The 18,697-nt window shown below is 43.2% G+C and overlaps 2 protein-coding genes across 4 annotated transcripts; both read left to right on the top strand.

Moving 5' to 3' along the window:
- Positions 1-3,649: 3,649 nt before the first annotated feature.
- On the top strand, positions 3,650-6,759 carry LOC125513544 (beta-1,4-mannosyl-glycoprotein 4-beta-N-acetylglucosaminyltransferase-like). 2 transcript variants are annotated; one of them, XM_048678670.1, is made up of 2 exons: positions 3,650-4,156; positions 5,270-6,759. In XM_048678670.1, exons 1-2 carry the CDS (start codon positions 4,085-4,087, stop codon positions 6,368-6,370), a joined length of 1,173 nt encoding a protein of 390 aa, XP_048534627.1. In that variant the 5' UTR covers positions 3,650-4,084; the 3' UTR covers positions 6,371-6,759. The 2 variants fall into 2 exon arrangements, with proteins under 2 accessions (XP_048534627.1, XP_048534628.1); XM_048678671.1 differs by lacking the exon at positions 3,650-4,156 and adding an exon at positions 4,188-4,451.
- A 5,887-nt stretch (positions 6,760-12,646) lies between these two features.
- Positions 12,647-18,440, top strand: LOC125513543. 2 transcript variants are annotated; one of them, XM_048678669.1, is made up of 8 exons: positions 12,647-13,051; positions 14,198-14,333; positions 14,716-14,902; positions 14,992-15,473; positions 15,946-16,233; positions 16,866-17,045; positions 17,591-17,866; positions 17,956-18,440. In XM_048678669.1, exons 1-8 carry the CDS (start codon positions 13,044-13,046, stop codon positions 18,007-18,009), a joined length of 1,611 nt encoding a protein of 536 aa, XP_048534626.1. In that variant the 5' UTR covers positions 12,647-13,043; the 3' UTR covers positions 18,010-18,440. The 2 variants fall into 2 exon arrangements, with proteins under 2 accessions (XP_048534626.1, XP_048534625.1); XM_048678668.1 differs by having other exon boundaries at positions 17,591-17,872.
- Positions 18,441-18,697: the final 257 nt, after the last annotated feature.

Here is an 18,697-nt window from a genome sequence, read left to right as displayed (position 1 = left end):
TTGACTCTTTGCATGAAAAGTAAATACATAAAGGTAAAAGATAAACCCTTTGTAGAAGGAAGCAGAGGTTGTCATGCACTTTTTGTTTTTGGATGTGCAAGCTCTTAATGTAAAGGAACGTTATTTTATATTGCCCCTTGTGATAGTAACCTTTATTTTGCAGTTCGTCGATTTAATTTTTTTACAATCACAAGATCGTACAAAGCTTATTTTCCTTTAAAATAAAAGATCGTATAATTTAGAAGCAAATTTTATGCTTTATGCATCGATGACAACTTAGTTGAAGGATCTTAATCAATCTATAGGCAGATATAGTGGGCTCTGCTACTTCTTAAGCTTGCATTGATTTTCCCTTGAAGAGGAAAGGATGATGCAGCAAATTAGAGATAAGTATTTTCCTTAGTTAAGAACCAAGGTATCAATCCAGTAGGAGGCACAAACAAGTCTCCAATAGATGCACCTGCATAAACTAACAAAGACTTGCACACAACTAGAAAATTGGGTTGTCAATCCCTTCATGGTCACTAGAAAGAGTGAGATCCGATAGAGATAGATATAAAAGATAAGTAAAAATATAAAAGTAAATACATTGCAGCAAGGTATTTTTGGATTTTTGATTTTATAGATCTGACAATAATATGTTAAAAATAGACCCGGGGCCATAGGTTTCACTAGAGGCTTCTCTTTGAAGAAAACATAAGGTGGGTGAACAAATTACTGTTAATCAATTGATAGAAAAGTGCATAGTTATGACGGTATCTGAGGCAATGATCATGAATATAGGCATCACGTCCGTGACAAGTAGACCGACTCCTGCCCGCATCTACTACTATTACTCCACACATCACTCCTATCCAACATGCATCTAGTGTATTAAGTTAACAAAAACGGAGCAACGCCTAAAGTGCTAAAGTGCTTTGGCTCCATTATATTTTCTCCATAAACCTAGTTGTTTAGAGACTCGTTCAATCATGTATTTGATATTGTAGTGATAATATTTTTATTAAGTGAGTTGCACAGACTTGGCCAATTTATTATGTAGCTTTAAATATGGCGAAGTATTATATGCCCATGTCGGGACTATAATTACCTTTTCTCTTGCAAATAAGATAACTAATTACTACTCCAGCTACTTTTGGGCTTGAAAAATACCTTATCCCAAAGTATAGTCAGTAACATATGTGCAGAGGAAAAGGTTTACACCTAAGCTGCTTCACATGCCTTGATATGATTTAGTCACATTCTTTATAAAAAAAAGTCAAGAGTTTGGTCAATTTTAATCATTAATGAACATAAATAAGCTGCTCAACAATCAAATACATTTGGATTCCGAGTGTAGCTTCATAACACAAATTCATATGACTTCTAAAATACATGAATAGGAAAACCCATTAGTAGAATGTAGTGGTATATTTAATATTACATGATTTATATGGTCGTTTGATTGTGCACGGAATAAGGTAAGGTTCTTTACATGGGGTAAGTGGATGGAAATTTTTGTATGAAATCTAGTAAAAATTAATCATACCGGGGAAATTCGATGAATTGCAATCCTACAAATCAACAACTCAAAATTCATAAAAAACTTTAAACTTCATTTATAAATCATTTAAGTCAAAGGCCTATGAAGAGAGAGCACTTTGTTTTCTTAACACAGTACAGACACAGACACTCATACATACGCACATACGCTCACCCCTATGAACGCATGCACACCATATCCTTATTAGCACCTCTGAGAGACTGAGCCGACCCAATATCTTGAGATTGACAAAGTCACCACACGCGCCTTCTTAGTCGACTGGAACGTCTCCTCCCACTGAATCGGAAAGCCTGAAACAAATCAAGGAAATGCGAGCATCGGTGTCTAGTTTAGGACTTGAATCCTGGTAGGCTGGTTTCAACACAAAGAACCTAACCATGCTTAGTTTGCGAGAGAGAACTTTGTTGTTATGATATGAGTGTTGCATGCCTTTGATGTATTGTGGAATTCCAACTTATTTACTCAAGGTATTCAATTTATTGTTAGTAGATGACCATACTCTGTTATCTTAATGATAGTGGAACCGCCTTTTATAAGGTTACTAAAAATAAATCATGTTTGCATCAACATGTAGGGCCAAGGTCTGCACTAAACACAACAAACACATTGTGTGTGTAGAGAGATGCTTTAGTTTGTGATTTAGGAAGATAAATTGTGTTGTACTAACATTTGACCTATATTTTTCTTTTGCAAATTTTCATGAAAAATGAGTCATGTTTTGTAAGTCTAAGTAACTTCCACATTATATAGCAAATAGACAATAGGTGTATATGCACCTAGAAGCCATAGCCAATTACCGAAATTCTATGCAGTGTTTTGGCTCCTAGGTGCATATGCACCTATTATCAAAATACATATTTTGAAAAGTTGAAAAATTCGAAACAAAAATTCCGCGGGTATATCAGGACATTCTATGTGCGTGCACAAAGTTTCGATAAAAAACGATGTTTTTTGTGGCTTGTGTAAAAAAGATAAAGAAATGCCTCGTGAATAGTTATAATGAAGCATCAGAAATTGTCTTTTTTTTACACAAGCCACAAAAAGCCTCGTTTTTCACCGGAAACTTTGTGCACGCACGTAAAATGTCTGGATATACATGTGGGATTTTTGTTCAGAATTTTTCAATTTTTCAAAATGTGTATTTAGACAATGGGTGTATATGCACCTAGAAGCCATAGCCAATTACCGAAATTACAAGTGTTATATAGTTGTCCACCGCAAAAAAACCCGATAAGCTTATAGAATTGACGCTTCGTGTGAACGTTTTCTGACCGATCGCTCTGAGGTGCGTCAGATTCCATGCGCAAATATTAAAAGTGTTGGCTTCCTCCGCCCGAGCGAGCGACGAAATGCTTCGTTTTGTAGACTCCCTTGAGAGTGAACGCCGCAAACTTCCTATTTTTTAATCCATTTTTAAATCCTAAACAAGTGGCTACAAGATCATGTCAAATTCTGCCTTTTAGGGTTTTTTTCTTTTTTGCACATGGCAAATATATCGTGTATACCATGGCAAATTCTGTTTTTAGTGACATGGTGTTTTCGTAAAGCCCTTTAATTACCCCCTCGGAATAGAACATGACACGTTGAAACACGGATGAGGATACTGCTCTACTCGTAGTAGTCCCGGTATTAGGGCCTCTTTGATTCGTAGGATTTTGAAAATGTAGGAATAGAAAAAGTGTAGGGTTGAAGTGGCATACCCATTTGAATCCTATAGAATTAGTAATGATTGTTTGATGCCACGGAAAAAACAAAGGAATTGTAAAAAGAGGTTGGAGTGGATGTTAAATTTCCTATAAAATGCAGTACAAAAGATTCCATAGGAAAAATTCCTATGGGATCCAATCCTATGAATCAAAGGATCAATATAGGAAAAAATCCTAAAGATTTCAATCCTTCAGAAATCTTATAAAATTCCTTTGAATCAAAGAAGCCCTTACCTTTTTGCAAGGAAAGGAAAGAAAAAGAAAAGAGAGGAAATCGTCAAAACCGATTAGAGAAAGACACGACACTAACACAAATTTCAGGCTTTAAACTCTGCGAAATGAGATGCCCCTAGCCTCCATAGCAGCACGATGACAAACAAAGACCAGCTCTCTCTCTTCCCTCTTCCCCTTGTGCCAGCCCACCCACAGCCGGAAGGGAACCACGCGCAAGGCCACCACCCAAACGGCTATAATTAGAGGAGAGACACGGTTCTTCCCATAAGCCCCCTGCTCCTGCCTCCTCTTCCTCATCTCGCTATTCCTTTCCGCTCCCACACCACGCGCAAACGTCCACAACCCTTTGTATTTCCACACAACACCCTCCCCTGTACGTGACCAACTCCGACAGCGGAGACACGAATCGAGCCGTGTCGACAACAAACAATTAGCCCAGACCCCGAGGACACCAGCGCAAAAACACCGCCCGGCACCGGGGCGGCCAAGAGACCGCCGCCGCCGGCCGATCGGAGCACCATTGGAGCCGCGCGCGCCCCTCCGCCTGCCCCCGCGCGTCCGGGCGCTGACCCGTCGCAGCGCCGTCGCCCGCGCTGCCGCGATGGAGTCTGCCGGCTACTACACCAACTGCAAGAAGACCGACGGAATCTGCGAGGGCATCTGCGACGGCGAGGTGAGGACCTCGCTCCCGTCCCTTCGCCCACACCCCCCAGATCTGTCCCTTTCCCACACCGCGTGGCTATCTCGGTGGATTGATTACCTGGTCCACGAGAAGGCCCCTTCTCGACCCTGCTTTTTCCTTCTTTTTATATTTTATTTATTTATTATTTCTTTTTGGTTGGCCTGGAAACTGCTCGCTTCATGCTTCGGTTGCTCCAATTGCTCTTGTTCGCGCTTCGATTCCACCACCAATATCACGCTTGCTTCGATATACTATTGTTATTCCGTCGGCAGGTTTCTGTTTTAGAGTAAGTGTCGATGAGATTTGCCTAGTCCGGCTCCGAGATGCTTGCCTAGTTGCTTTACAAGAAGAAGAATGTTTGATCTGTTTCGGTCCTACACATGGGGGGATTAGGTGTAATCCCAGGTTTTGATGCTGCTTCTGGTGCTGGTGGAATCTCGCGAGCTGGCCGAATTTGGGTTCCCTCTAATCCTGGAATCTTTTCTTTAACCGGTTGAGGTGCGGCCGTGAAACGACCCACCTTTAGTAAAAGGGCCAGGTTAATACTTGTGCACGCTGACGATTCATGCTGCCAAAGTAGACTACGAAGGAGTTCGTTAAGAGATACTCCTACGTACTCCACTATGCAGCTTGCTCTTATCGTCGATCTGAATTAGGCTGTGTCTATTTTTCTTTGTATAGTAACAAAATAAACACAAATCCACTTGAATACTTGTTCCTGCCATGGTTGATCTTCCATGAGTAATAATGTAACATTGATTTTGTGCTTCCCGTGTTGAGTGGGTTTTAAATTTTTTCCCTGTTTTCATCTACAGCCATCCAATTTGCGCTGAACGAATTAGTAACTCTCTTTAGCCAAAAAATTCAGTTATGCAATACACCGTAAGCTTTACTAATTGATTTACAATAGAATTGGCGTCCTAAGTTGGGTAAATCAGTGTGTGCTGCATATCCCTGCAGTTTGTACAGTCTTTTCTTGTTCAAATAGTTGTGTGAAGAAGATGGGTGTTTACTTGCATATTATTATTTTTAGCTCAATTTCGTGCTTCTTGTGACTTCCATTGCCTGAGTGATTTCTCACATGGTTTCTGTATTCATTTGCAGCATGGTTCAAAGGCTGTTCTGAGCATGTCAAGGCTGAAGTGTGCACTTCGGGGATTTGATTTAAAGGCCCTTCTGTTCCTGCTGATTGGTGTGCCGATTATAATTTTCGTCATATATGTTCATGGCCAGAAGGTCACTTATTTCCTCAGACCAATCTGGGAGAAGCCCCCGAAGCCTTTCACCGTACTTCCTCACTACTATCATGAAAATGTTTCGATGGCAAACCTCTGCAAGTTGCATGGATGGAAGATCCGAGAGGCTCCACGGCGTGTCTTTGACGCGGTGCTTTTCAGCAACGAGCTCGACATTCTTGATATTCGTTGGCACGAGCTTAGCCCGTATGTGTCAGAATTTGTGCTGCTCGAGTCCAATTCAACATTTACTGGCCTTGAAAAGAAGCTCCACTTCAAGGAAAACCGCCAAAAGTTTGAGTTTGCTGAATCACGGTTGACCTATGGTATGATAGGGGGGAGGTTTGTGAAGGGTGAGAACCCATTTGTGGAGGAATCATATCAGAGAGTCGCGCTTGACCAGCTTCTAAAGATCGCCGGGATCACCGACGATGACCTGTTGATTATGTCTGATGTTGATGAGATCCCAAGTGGTCATACAATCAACCTGTTGAGATGGTGCGATGATACGCCTGAGATACTTCACCTTCAGCTGAAGAACTATCTCTACTCGTTTCAATTTATGCTTGATGATAAGAGTTGGAGGGCTTCAGTACACAGATACCGAGCGGGGAAGACGAGGTATGCCCATTACCGGCAAACTGACGACCTTCTGGCAGACTCAGGATGGCACTGCAGCTTTTGCTTTCGGTACATAAATGATTTTGTCTTCAAAATGAAAGCCTACAGCCATGTGGACCGGATCAGATTCAGCTACTTCCTGAACCCCAAAAGAATTCAGCATGTGATATGCCAAGGGGCTGATCTCTTTGATATGCTTCCGGAGGAGTACACGTTCCAAGAGATCATCGCCAAGCTTGGTCCAATCCCAAGTACGTATTCAGCGGTTCATCTTCCCGCCTATCTGCTCGAGAAGGTTGATCAGTACAGGTATCTTCTTCCTGGCAACTGCATGAGAGAAAGTGGGTAGCCTCGGCCGTTTCCATCAAGATGTGATGCCCCCTTGGGGAAGAGTGTGGCTTAGCGGTTGTATTTGATACCAGTGGCTGGCTGACTTAGTTGGAATGGCGGTTGTGTTGGGTTCATGATTTTGTACCATGTAATTCAAAACAATGGATGGAGGGCCTGACAGCATAGCGCATGCTCCATGGGCCGCTGCGTGCATGTTTTATTTTTGGAAGAGGAGCTTAGCCACCTGAGTCTCTTGTTGATTCATTGCTTCCATGATTGATTTATGAACTCAGAAAATATATTGTAGATTACAGACTGAGTGTGACATTTGCAGCAGTTTCTCATTGTTACCTTGTGGTGTACATTATTATTATCATCATCATTTATTCTTGCTGATGATTTACTGCAGTACATGTGCACTCAGTGGGTTCATGTCCTGCCTGCCCGCCTTACTGCTGTCAGGGGCCATCCGTTTTTCTGGTCAAGTGTCTTAATCCTCCTCTTAACATGTGATGCCGTTGCTGTCGTACTGAAGACACCGGAGTGTGCAATTGATTGCATCTGTCATCTTTCTTTTGCCAACAGTCACAGGTTTCCTTGGTAAGGGTAGGTTTGGTGCAGGTTGATTTGGGTAATCCATACTCTGTTTGGGCATCACTGGCAGCTGCAAGTTGTTAAGCGACCTGTGAGCGCTGCAATGTGGGTGGGAACAGGCTGTCCGTGTGGGTTGCTGTCCACCTCGGCCAGAGTGGCAAAACATGCTGCGCAGCACATTGGCTGTTGGCCTTCCTCTCCGTGCGACCCTACGCGACTTTGTTCCGTTGCTACGAGGCTTCCTCGGCTAGTTGATTTGTTCAATGATTTTCAGAGAAACGTTGCCAGTAGTAGTGGTATAACTTGCAGTCTTCGGTGGAGGGAAATTGCAGATTTTATGTGGGATTTTGCCTGCGGACTGAGCTGTCTCTGGAGGCAAGTTGTAGAGGAGATTCCTTGAGGCGAGTGGTACAGTGGCATGGGCGTCGCCGGTGGACCGGGTCACGAAGGCATACGGATAAGGCCAACTTCAACGGAGACCCGCAAATTGGCCGACCCGTAATTTTCCTTCCGCATCCGTCCGCGAACAAAGTGACCAGTCCACGTGCATAGATGTGGGAGGCCGCTACCTAACGCTGACCGTATACATTCCGACAACAATTCAAACTAACTGGACAAAATTCGTCGGATTTCATATAAACATGACGGGTTTCATTACATTTACATCTAACCGGTGCTCCTCCGGCTCTAAAGGTAATACACCTAGTCTATGATTGCCGGCGCTCGTTTCCTATGTTTGGCTATGAGCCTTGAGAACTGAAACTTCTTCTTCAGTTTTGTTTCAGCCTCCGCAACCACCGCCTTCAGAGACCCGCGAAATGAAGCTGTTCATCTCCACGTCTCCGCCAAGCGGCTAATCAGGCGGCGATATTGAGATCACCAAGCTTGGCTTCAACGGGAGGGGAGGAGCGATGGCTTTCTTGGGACCCAAGTGGCAGCAACCCACCATGCTCTACTCTTTCCTTGTTGCTGGCGGCACCCGCGGACGTGCCGGTGGGGCGCGGCCTTGGCGGAGCCGGTGATGTCCTCTGCCTCATAGTCTGTCTTGACCCACACCCTGTCCGTCGCCTCGTTGAACTCCTTGTAGGTGGACTCTAGTTCCGCCTGACGCTGGTAGTAACACCATCAGGCGAGGCGAATCTCGCAGGCGGAGTGGTAGGACTCAAGCAGCGCCGCCGGGTATGCTTCCGGTGCAATCTCCTGTCGGCGGTGAGCTACTCCTCCGCCTGCTGGTGCTCATGGAGGAGCTGGTGGTTGTAGACGATGTTAGCATGCGCCTCCCGGAACTGCTCCTCACGCACCATGTTCATGTAATAGGCACGAGCCTCGCCGATGGTCATGGTGCAATGCAGTGGCGAGGGTGGCGGCGAGGAGGAGGAGGGTGGCGCTGGCTCGTCGTCGACCGTGTCCTCCATTGGGACGTTGTCGTCCTCCGGCTGCCAGCCGACAGCAATGGCGGCCATCTCCTTCTTCTAATCCGTTGTCAGTCCGTCTCAGAGAGCTTTGGAGTGCAGGGAAGCCATGGTGGGAGTGGTGCAGAGAGGAGAAAGGGATCAAAGGCGGATGATTGCGGCTATGGTCAGGACAATAATTTATATAGCAACGATGGCCGGCAGAGGGGCGGACGGGTGGCGTCGGAGTAGCCACCTCGTTTACCGTGTGTCACTAATGTGGGCGGCAGACGGCCGCCGACGGACGGCCATCATGTCGTTTGAACGCGAAGCAATCATCTGCACCGGAAAGTGGCGCGCTGCTTCAGTGCCGGCTCTAGTTAGAGGTCACGTTCGCTTTGGCCGGGCATGAATGCGGCACTAACGCTATGAAGCGACAATGACCGTTTTAGGCGGAAGACAAGGGCGGGAGAGGTAGGAGATTTTGATGGCCAGGGTGGTCAGACTAGAACTTGACAGTGGTCCGGACGCTGAAAAATTACGTTTTAATCATCTTGCCGGCTGATACAGGCTTGTATTAGATGACACAACACATTTAAATAGCATAACGTGGATGTATGCGGGGCGTTTTGAGGATGGACGTTGGAGATACGGCAAGGCCATCCATCCTGGTTGGCCACCGGTGGTCTGTTTGAGGCGCGCGCTGGTCTGGGCGTGGCGGTTCCTTTCATTGACCTGGCGCTGGCAGGTCACGCCGCGTCTCTTTGCCCGCGCGCGGGCGTCGACCTGTTGACCGACTCCGGGCAGGAGAGCGCGACGGCTGCGTCGTCACCGCCCGAAGCCACAACTGCAATTGCGAAGCCCGGTCCTGCTCGGCCGCGTGCTGCTAGCTAGGCTAGGACGGTTGCGCTGCATGCTAAGCAAACGCGGGCCGGGTCAGTTTCGCCGCGCTCTTCATTCATCGCACCACGCGTCCGTCGGCCACCGGCGACGGCGACAAGTGACGACACCGCGCTGCACACACGGTCTGGCCGCTTCCTGATCGTCAAAAGGGGAATTATGGGTGCGTTAACCTGTTTATTACTTAGAATTATGATTAGGGCGGTCCTAATTAAACGGGGGCGTGTAACGTGTTGTTGCAGTAACCACTGCGAGGCGAGGCGAGTGGGTGGTTGTCTACTCAAGCCTAATCAATCAAATGGCAGTTCCTGGCTTGAAAAGTTCGCCTGTTTTTCCTTTTTTCCTATCGAGGGTTTTTTTTAAGCATCTCCTATTGAGGGGGTTGAAGAGTTCGGTCGGATTCACTTGTGGGGTGTAGTGCGCTTTTATTTGTCTACGCGCACACGCCTCGCCTTGGAATATACTTACTTCATCTGGCATGCTATGCTACGTGCAGGGGCGGACCCAGGGAAAAAATTGAGAGGGGGCAAAATGTATGGGCATATTCACGAACTAGCAAGGCAAGTATTAGTATAAACTAAAAGTTTGGGCATGATCACCTTATTCTTCTCATGGTATCAAGTTCATTGTGAAGTGAAAATAAATTAAAATTTTGAGACAATGATCTGCATCGATATGAATATCACATTTGATGTTTGTGTGTGTTTGCATCAATATGAATATCACATTTGATGTGTGTGCGTGCACAAACAAATGATTGTTAGAATTTTTTATAATAGTTGATTTGAATAAATTGGAGCCTATGAGCCTGAACTAGCCAATATTGCCCTTAAGTAGGAAATTGCATATTAAATTTTGTATGTGACAAAAAAAATGGTTGAACGGTTGAAGTGACCTAATTATCCAAATCCATGGATTATACACATATTTTGATGTTTTATACGGTTCATCTAGATTTCAAAAGGAGAAAGACATGGACAAACGAATGAATAATACACTAATCTGATAGCACACGTGCAAGGCCTAGATTGAAATTTCAAACAGTTGAATTTCAGTTTATATAAGATTGGAATTGCAAACTAACAAAAAAAATCGCAAGGAGGAAAAACCTAGATGTGTTATACGGCTCACCTTGATATCAATGAGAGAGAAATTACAGAATCGGGGTTTGCTGATGGGGTTGTGCGTTAGTAACGTCGTGCAAGGCCGCAGGGGAAGGATACAGGCAAGTCAGCAGTTGCCGCCGCCGGCGGCTGCGAGCGGCAACTGCGAGCGGCAAGGTCAGGGCTTCGGCCGTGTGGGTGCGTGTGTGCACGAGGAAATCTGAGCGATCTGCAGGCTAGACGCTGCAACACCTTTTTTTTTGCTATTTCTTGACCTTTTTCACACTTCAAGTAATGGGCTTTTGAAAATACGCAAGGAATCGGGCTAAGTGGAGGCAGAGTATTCGTCCTAGTGGGGGCACACGCATAGGCAGCAACATGTATATAAGCGCATGTTAAAAACGAGTGGGGGCAGCTGCCCTCACAGGCTCCAACGTAGATCCGCCCTACGTGCCAAACATAACGCCACAACAGGGCTCTCCACATCAAGCATACGTGCACAAGTCATACCGGAAAGAACGTTCAATTGGAACAGGAATACCCTGCTCCAAAAACGAATCCAGCCAGAGATACTAAGCTCACGTGATTTGAAGCGTTCTACTGTTTCGGGGATTGTGGGATTGCTGATAGCCCCGCATGCTAGGTTCTGTGTTGTTTAGTTTTATTTTTTTATTTAGGTTTTTTCACATTTTAATTCATGAGCGCTTATCAAAATTTGTCCACATTAAAAAACAAAACATATTTAAAATTCACTTTTTATGGATTCATTAATATTTATTAAATTCATGTTTTTATTTTTTTAGTTGTTCATATTTTAATTCACGGGCACTTATTAAAATTTGAGCACATTAAGAAGCAAAATATTTTTTTAATTCTCTTTTTTCAGATTCATTAATATTCATTATATTTATGTTTTTATTTTTTAGTTTTCCGCATTTTATTTCATGGGCGCTTATTAAAATTTGTGCACACTAAGAAAGAAAACATTTTAAAAAATTACCTATTTTCATATTCACTAATATTTATTAAATACATGGATATTTTGAAAGTTACTATCATTTTGTATGTTTGCGAATATTTTTTAAATTGAAAACGTATTTGATATGAGATCATTTTATGAAATCCAAGAATATATTTTAAATTTATGAATGTTTTCTAAAATTCACGCCTTTTTAAATTCACAATTTTTTTAAAAAATTCCTTGAATATATTTCAATTAATCTAACCTTTTCAAATAAAAAAAGATAGCCATTTTTCCCTAAGCTATCATCGGGATGAGCGAAAAAAACTAAGCGAACGAGAGGAGTAGCGAGCCAAGCTAAGCGAGCGAGAGCTTCATTGGCCAGCCCATGTGAGTGTTATAGTAGTAGATCCACGGTTTCAAGGCGGAATAGGAGCTCACAAAATGTTCAGACAACAACCACCGTCTGACATCGAGGCCAAAACATATAAGACACCACAACGATGTACCAAACAACTCCTATATTCTCTCGGAACAAATATTGTCTCCAACAACAACTCGACAAGATATACGAATGAAAAATAACACCACCAAAACATAATTAAAACACAAGGCAACATAGATAAAACCAAAAGGAAACATATGATCACAAAATCGCATGAAGAATGGCGCGGCAAAGCGCACGTTAGCCTCTAGTGAGTATAAATCATAGTTGATCACTTGGTTGCAACCAAATAAGGCGCTATCGTGCGTGCCCAGCCTTCCGCCAACATGGCCCCGTTTTGGCTTTTACTGATGGTTGCAACCATCAACGAACAGGGCCATACCGGAAAGAACTGATTTACTTCTTTTAGTGACCGACAAAAGCTCAGTCTTTTCATATAGAAGAAGAAATTTGGTGAAAAACTGATGAGTACAATTATGTGCCCGAGCTGAGTAAGGTCAGTGAAGTCTAACCATTCCTCTTTTTTAGGTGAGCCTAACGTTTTATAGATGCGCATAATTTTTTGTGTGACACATTTTTGTTTAGAATGTACAATTATTGGGACACATCTTTGTAGGGAATTATTCTTTATTATTTTTAGAACATCAGGGTCAATTTAGAGGAATTGATTTTTTAGGGGATTTAGAGGAACTTAGAGGAATTGATGGGACACATGCAAATTCAGTCTTATATGATCAACTACAGTCTGGGCCCAACTGTGAGCAGAGCAGGATAGCTTGACTGGTGTGGGCTGGGCTACATCGTATGAGGTGCGCCGCGTTGCAGCCCATTTAGAGAAGACGGGAGTTCCAGTCCAGCGCCCGGCCCGAGCATTAATGTGTTGTGTGGGGGGACCGCGCTCGGCTTGCCAAGGAAGGAAACCACAACGGCCACTGCGGCAGCGGGGCGGGGATTTTGGGGTTTCCCGAGGCGAAAAAGCGAGAGGAAACCGCGGAGCGGAGGCGTCGGACACAGGTCCCCCGTCCCTTCCGACCTCGCTCGCCGCTCCTCTCCTACCGCGACCCTTCCTCCAGCCGCCATTACTAGCGAGTAGGCGGGGGAGCAGAGGCCACTTGGCACCACTGGACCGAGCAGAGCGAGCGCGGGGGAGGAGACCGACCGGAGCAGCAAGCACCCGCCCGCCGCGCCGCGCCGCGCCGGCCGATTAGGGTTTCCCGAATCCTGGTTCGTCGGGCTGGCCGATCGTCGCGGCGATCCGCGCGCGGAGCTCCGATCGGTCGTCCCTACACCCGGTCGCGATGGCAAGGTCGCCACCTCCCTTCCCCCCTTTCTTCAGTTACTTGTACTCTGTCACTGTTGCTTAGGGCTTGTCCGATTGTTCCGGATGCCCACATTTCAGCACTCTAGTGGCCTCCTTTCCCACGGCAGGGAGGAAATGTACCGTCCGTCGATTGCTCACTTTCCTGTAGCGATGCAGCAGTACATTTGCAAAGCCTGCCCGCCCAGATACCTCCAGTCGTTGATAGAGGAATGCTATGACATTGAAAATGCTTGCTTTCTTAATATGTCTAAGCTTAGTTATGTTCTAGCTTAATTGGTCAATACAGATACCCAATACATGATCAGATCCAGCGGTTGCAGCACATAGCTTGTTTGTTCTCATCACTCTGTTATGTAGCATTGTTCAGTCAATAGTGTCCTGTCAATGTTTTGCTTTCTAAGAGCAGCGTAAACAGGACGTCAATTGGAATATCCAATGTCTTGTTACATACAGCTTACTGATTGTCAATCGTTCCATATTGTTCCTGATTGACGCATTACATCTTCAAGTTCTGAAGCTACTGTCTCATTTTTACCATGTAGCTCCGTTGTCTTGTGTACTGACCTTTATGAATAACATTATCTTGTTCACATTAGTACATTTGCAAAGCCTGCCCTGGTACATTGAGTCATTGATAGAGCAATGTGATGACATTGGAAGTGCTCGCTATCTTAATATGTCTAAGCTTATAACTGTTATGTTATAGCTTAATTGGCCAGTACAGATATCAAACACATGATCAGTAACTCCGTTGCGGCACATAGCTTGTTTGTCTCATCACTCTGTTCTTAGCATTGTTCAGTCAATAGTGTCTGGTCAGTGTTTCACTTTCTAAGAACAGTGTAAAGAGGGCGTCAATTCACCCGCCAAAAAAAGGGCGTCAATAGAAATTTCCAATGTCTTGTTACACAGCTTACTGATTGTCACTACTTCCATATCCTTCCTGATTGACGTATTAATCTTGAAGTTCTGCAGTCTCATTTTTACCATGTAGCACCACTGTATTACGTGCTGACCATTATAAATAACATTATCATGTTCACATTAATATGTTGCTATGTAAGCACTTGTTATCATCCCTGCAAAGAGAAAAACTTGTTACCAATCACCAATGTGTTTCCTTTAATGCAGGTCATGGCTTATAACTTGTAGGGGTGTTGCCAAGAAAGTTAGAAATGCCCACTGCTCTAATCGCCAGATAAGTGAAGTCGGTGCAGAAGCATGCAGGGAATGCCCAAACTGCAAACATATCATTGATAACAGTGATGTAAGTACATGTAAACTATTTTAGTGACCACCTTCTACCTTTATAAGTTTGTACTTTGTACGGGAAACTTCTCTTCTGTACTTTTTGGTGCACCCTTACTGGAAAGCTGCTTATGTTATCAGAATACTTCATAGGTTATTTATTCGTCTGCTGGTAGCTTTCTAAGATAGATGTATTCCAGATGGTAGCAAAAAAAGAAATACGGAACAGTCGATACTATACAACTTTCTCCTGTTCCATCAATATAAGGCTTTGAGCTGTATTAACTCGCATAAGCTTCAGCATTACAGATGCATGCAAAACGCTACTCATTTAAGCTCACATTCATTGGTACAGTGTTACACATTCTACAAAACCATTCACTGCATTTCATTTTTTGTAGGTTTCTATCCAGTGGCCCGGGCTGCCTGCTGGTGTGAAGTTTGATCCGTCTGATCAAGAATTGCTCGAACATTTAGAAGAAAAAATTGGTGTGGGAGGTTCAAAGCCTCACATGTTCATCGATGAGTTTATTCCAACTGTGGAGAATGATGCAGGGATCTGCTATTCACATCCTGAAAATCTTCCTGGTAGGGGATTCCTTTAGTTGACAATTTGACGTTGTTTTTGGATTCTTTAGTTTATTCATGTTTTGAGTAGGCCCTGTTCATTTTTATAGGCACAAACAAAGATGGAAGCAGTGCCCATTTCTTCCATAGTATTTCAAATGCATATGGGTGTGGCCAGCGCAAGCGTCGAAGGATCAGCAACAGTGATCGGACCACTTCTGATGAGCATGTGAGATGGCACAAGACGGGTAAATCAAAACCCGTATATGACAACGGTGTTATGAAAGGGTGGAAAAAAATATTGGTTCTGTACAAAGGTTCACAAACAGGTGGCAAACCTGATAAAACTGACTGGGTGATGCATCAGTATCATCTGGGAGTAGAGGAAAATGAAAAGGTTGGGGAGTTTGTCGTTTCCAAAATATTTTATCAATTGAAGACAAGGCCGGTGGACAAGTCCGAAGCAGAAATGGCTAATGAAGAATCTACTGCATTTACTGCAAGTATTTGTCCGAAAACTCCCATGACAAAGATCCCGCCATGTCGCCCAAAGAATAGTCCATGTGAGACTGAGCAGAATGATCCCGGTCAGGTAAATCACAGACATGTGAACTTTTCAGATTAAATATAACCTTTGCTGAAACCACTTCAGAGTAAACAATTGGCATAAAGTCAATACTATTTGATAGAATTCTTATGTATTTACAAAAAGAAAACTGCAACAGCGCAAGCCTTTAAGTAATTGAGAAGTTTATAGTTATTCTGCATCTAGCTAATTTGGCCATTAGAAGTGGCCTGGTAAAAAACATTACCATGTTTTAGAGTCCACACCCAGATACCCAATTCATAATCCATATATGATTTAGAGCTTGTATGATTATTGTTTACAGTAAAAGTTCAGAAGCACTAATCAATATCCTGGAAATTGCTTCTTAGTCATATTGAGACTGTGAATACACTTATCTGCTTGTCATTCTGTTGGTGCGTTGCTATTTTTTTTATTGCGTGATCTATTGAATATTTTGGAGTAAAAGTTTGTGCATCTGATATGCCATTTACTGTAGGAAGAAGAAACTGTTAGCCTGGCGGAGAATGCTAATAACCCTGCATGGTGTGCTTTATCATCTCAGCCCGTTGAGGTGGCACTTGAGGCTGGGACTTGTAGCCTAGACAAGTCTCTGCGTCATCATGAAGTTTTGGATTCCTCCAATCTTGAAAACAGTACATTTGACAGGCCAATCCTTTCTCAACTCATGAATGAGACACTTAACAAGAACCTATGTGCGCTTCATGGATTGCCTGATGTCCATAATGTCAACCTTGGAACAGCACCTACAGATCTTCAGATTACTGTAAGTGTAACTTTTGGTATTTGTAATTTGTAGTGCCCATATGTTATGACAAATCTGGTCATGTCTTTCACTCACCTTGTAACACTGCCACATGAGTCACATGTGATGATATTTCTGCGCGCGATGTCATATAGTCATATGCCCAATAGGCCAATACAGATAAAATTCCTCAGAGTTGACGCCAGTTCAGTAAAAAAAATTGGTAGAAGATCAATAATATTTGATAAAAAAATTCCTGTATATTTATATAAAAGAAAATATAGCAGTGCAAGCCTTTAAGTGACTGAGGAGTTTAAAGTTGATCTGCATCTAGCTAATTTGGAAGCTAATAGCAATGGACTGGTAGGAAACATAACCATGTTTTGGAGTCCTCGCCCGAATGAAACTACAATTAATAGTCATCTTTATCCACGCATGCTTTAGAGTTTTTACGATTAGTCTATACAATGAAACTACAAAAGCACTAATCTCAATATCCTGGAAATCGTATCTTAATTTTTTGAGATTGTGAATACGTTTGAGCTTATCTGTGTCATGTCATTCTCTTGGTGTGTGCTAATGTTTTTGATTGCCTGATTTGTTAACCATTTTAGATTAATAACTGTGTGCTTGTGATATGTCATTTACTGTAGAAAGGAGAAAATGTTAGCTTGGTGGCTGATGCTGAGAACACTGCATGTTGTTCTTTAGCGTCTCAGGATGTTGAGGTGACTTCTCAGGCTGGGACTAGCTTGGTTGAATCTCTCCTTCATCATGAGGTTTCAGATCTCCATAATGCTAACCTTGGAACACCTAGAGACCTTCAGATTGCTGTAAGCATGTTTGTTTGTGTTTGTAACTTGTGGTTTCCATATGTTATGACAAATCTGATCATGTTCCTTTCTCGTGTTGTAACACGGTAGCACGTGTCATACGTGCATGATGTGGTAGTCGTACACGGTGCATCTGATGCACTTCAAACTTACCTCAAGGCTATTTAGAGTAGACATAACCTTTGATTAAACCAGTCACCAGTAAAAACAATTCACATTTTCTCCAAAAAAAGAAGAAAGAAAATAAAAAGCAATTGATAGAAAACCAATAATATGTTATAAAATTTAAGTATGTTTAAATAATTGTGCTTTAGGTTTGTAAAGTTGATCTGCATCTAGCCGATCTGGAAGCTAATTAAGAGTAACCATAACCCATATATGATTTAGAGTTTGTATGATTATTGTTTTCAGTGGAAGTATGGAAGCACTTCTCAGTATCCTGGAAATTTTATCGTATTCTTATTGAGATTGTGAAAATGTTTGAGCTTATTTGTTTGTCATTCTGTTGGTGTTCTTATTGCGCGTGTGTTGACCATTTACTGTAGAAAGAAGAAAGTGTTAGCCTGGTGGATGAAGCTGAGAAATGGTGTGGTTTAGCGTCTCAGGCTGTTGATGTGGCATTTCATGCCGGGACTAGCTTGGACGAATCCCTGCGCTGTCATGAGGTTTTGGATTCCTTCGATCATGAAAAGAGTCTTACATTTGACAGGCCAATCTATTCCCAAGGCAGGGATGGGGGACTTGAAAATAACCTTTATTCACTTAATGGATTACCTGATCTCCAAGGTGTCGACTTTGGGACACCGATAGATGATCTTCAGGTAGCTGTAAGCATATTGTTTGTTATTTGTGTTTTGGTATGTTTGTTATGATAAATCTGATCGTGTCTGTCTCTTGTCTACCGTGACAGGGGTTGCAGTTCTATTCACAGGAAAGCCTTGGCAGCTGGTTGGAGCGCATGTAGATCGTTAAAGAAGTGGACGATCGAAGATCATCTCTTTTCCATCTAGTATGATTATGGTGGCAACATTTTTGGTATCAAGTTGGAAGATAGAAGCTGTGCGATCGTATCAGTGATGCTTTAGACTATTGAAGAGTCTGCACAAACACCTGAACACCTCTTTTGTTTCCTGAAAACTGAAAAGACATGTAAAAGCGTTGTTGTTTTCCCGCTTTTGCGAAAAGTGTGGTGGAAATCTGGATTAAGTTAGCTCTTTGTATGTGTGCAGTTCATGTAACTGCAGGAGTTTCTTACTTGTCGCAACTCGCAATTTTTGTGGTGCCTGGATAACCTGGTTATGAGAAACGATGGAACCGTATGTGATGTGATTAATGTGAGCTGCACCTTGCTGAATGCTGCATGCCTAGTTATAATGTTAAACCAACTATTTTTAACGGTTTAGACCCTGCTTGGAAGGGTTATAATCTTGGTATGCTTTCCGAGTATTTTGCTAAGCTTGAACTAAGTGCGCCCAAACAAAGTAGGGCAAGTCTTTTGGGTTGTTTGGTTTATGCCCCCAACTCGCCCTACCAAAGTATTGGTCACGCCAAATCCTTTGTATGTTGTTTGCTTTGCTTCCAAATATTTGGCTGCCAATGAGTCCCTTGTTCTTTCCTTCACAGATTCTTGCCAAAAATTTGGCCAACCCTGG

Source organism: Triticum urartu, chromosome 6, assembly GCF_003073215.2.
Source record: "Triticum urartu cultivar G1812 chromosome 6, Tu2.1, whole genome shotgun sequence".
Taxonomy (NCBI): Eukaryota; Viridiplantae; Streptophyta; class Magnoliopsida; order Poales; family Poaceae; genus Triticum; species Triticum urartu.
This window is presented reverse-complemented; position numbering and strand designations above follow the sequence as displayed.

What these genes read in the sequence shown, in the direction of transcription:
- LOC125513544 (XM_048678670.1), top strand. Translation starts at nt 4,085, where the DNA reads ATGGAGTCTGCCGGCTACTACACCAACTGCAAGAAGACCGACGGAATC. An exon ending in AGGGCATCTGCGACGGCGAG is followed by an intron (nt 4,157 to 5,269) that starts GTGAGGACCTCG and finishes ATTCATTTGCAG; the next exon opens with CATGGTTCAAAGGCTGTTCT.
- LOC125513543 (XM_048678668.1), top strand. An exon ending in AGCAGAATGATCCCGGTCAG is followed by an intron (nt 15,474 to 15,945) that starts GTAAATCACAGA and finishes CATTTACTGTAG; the next exon opens with GAAGAAGAAACTGTTAGCCT. An exon ending in CTACAGATCTTCAGATTACT is followed by an intron (nt 16,234 to 16,865) that starts GTAAGTGTAACT and finishes CATTTACTGTAG; the next exon opens with AAAGGAGAAAATGTTAGCTT.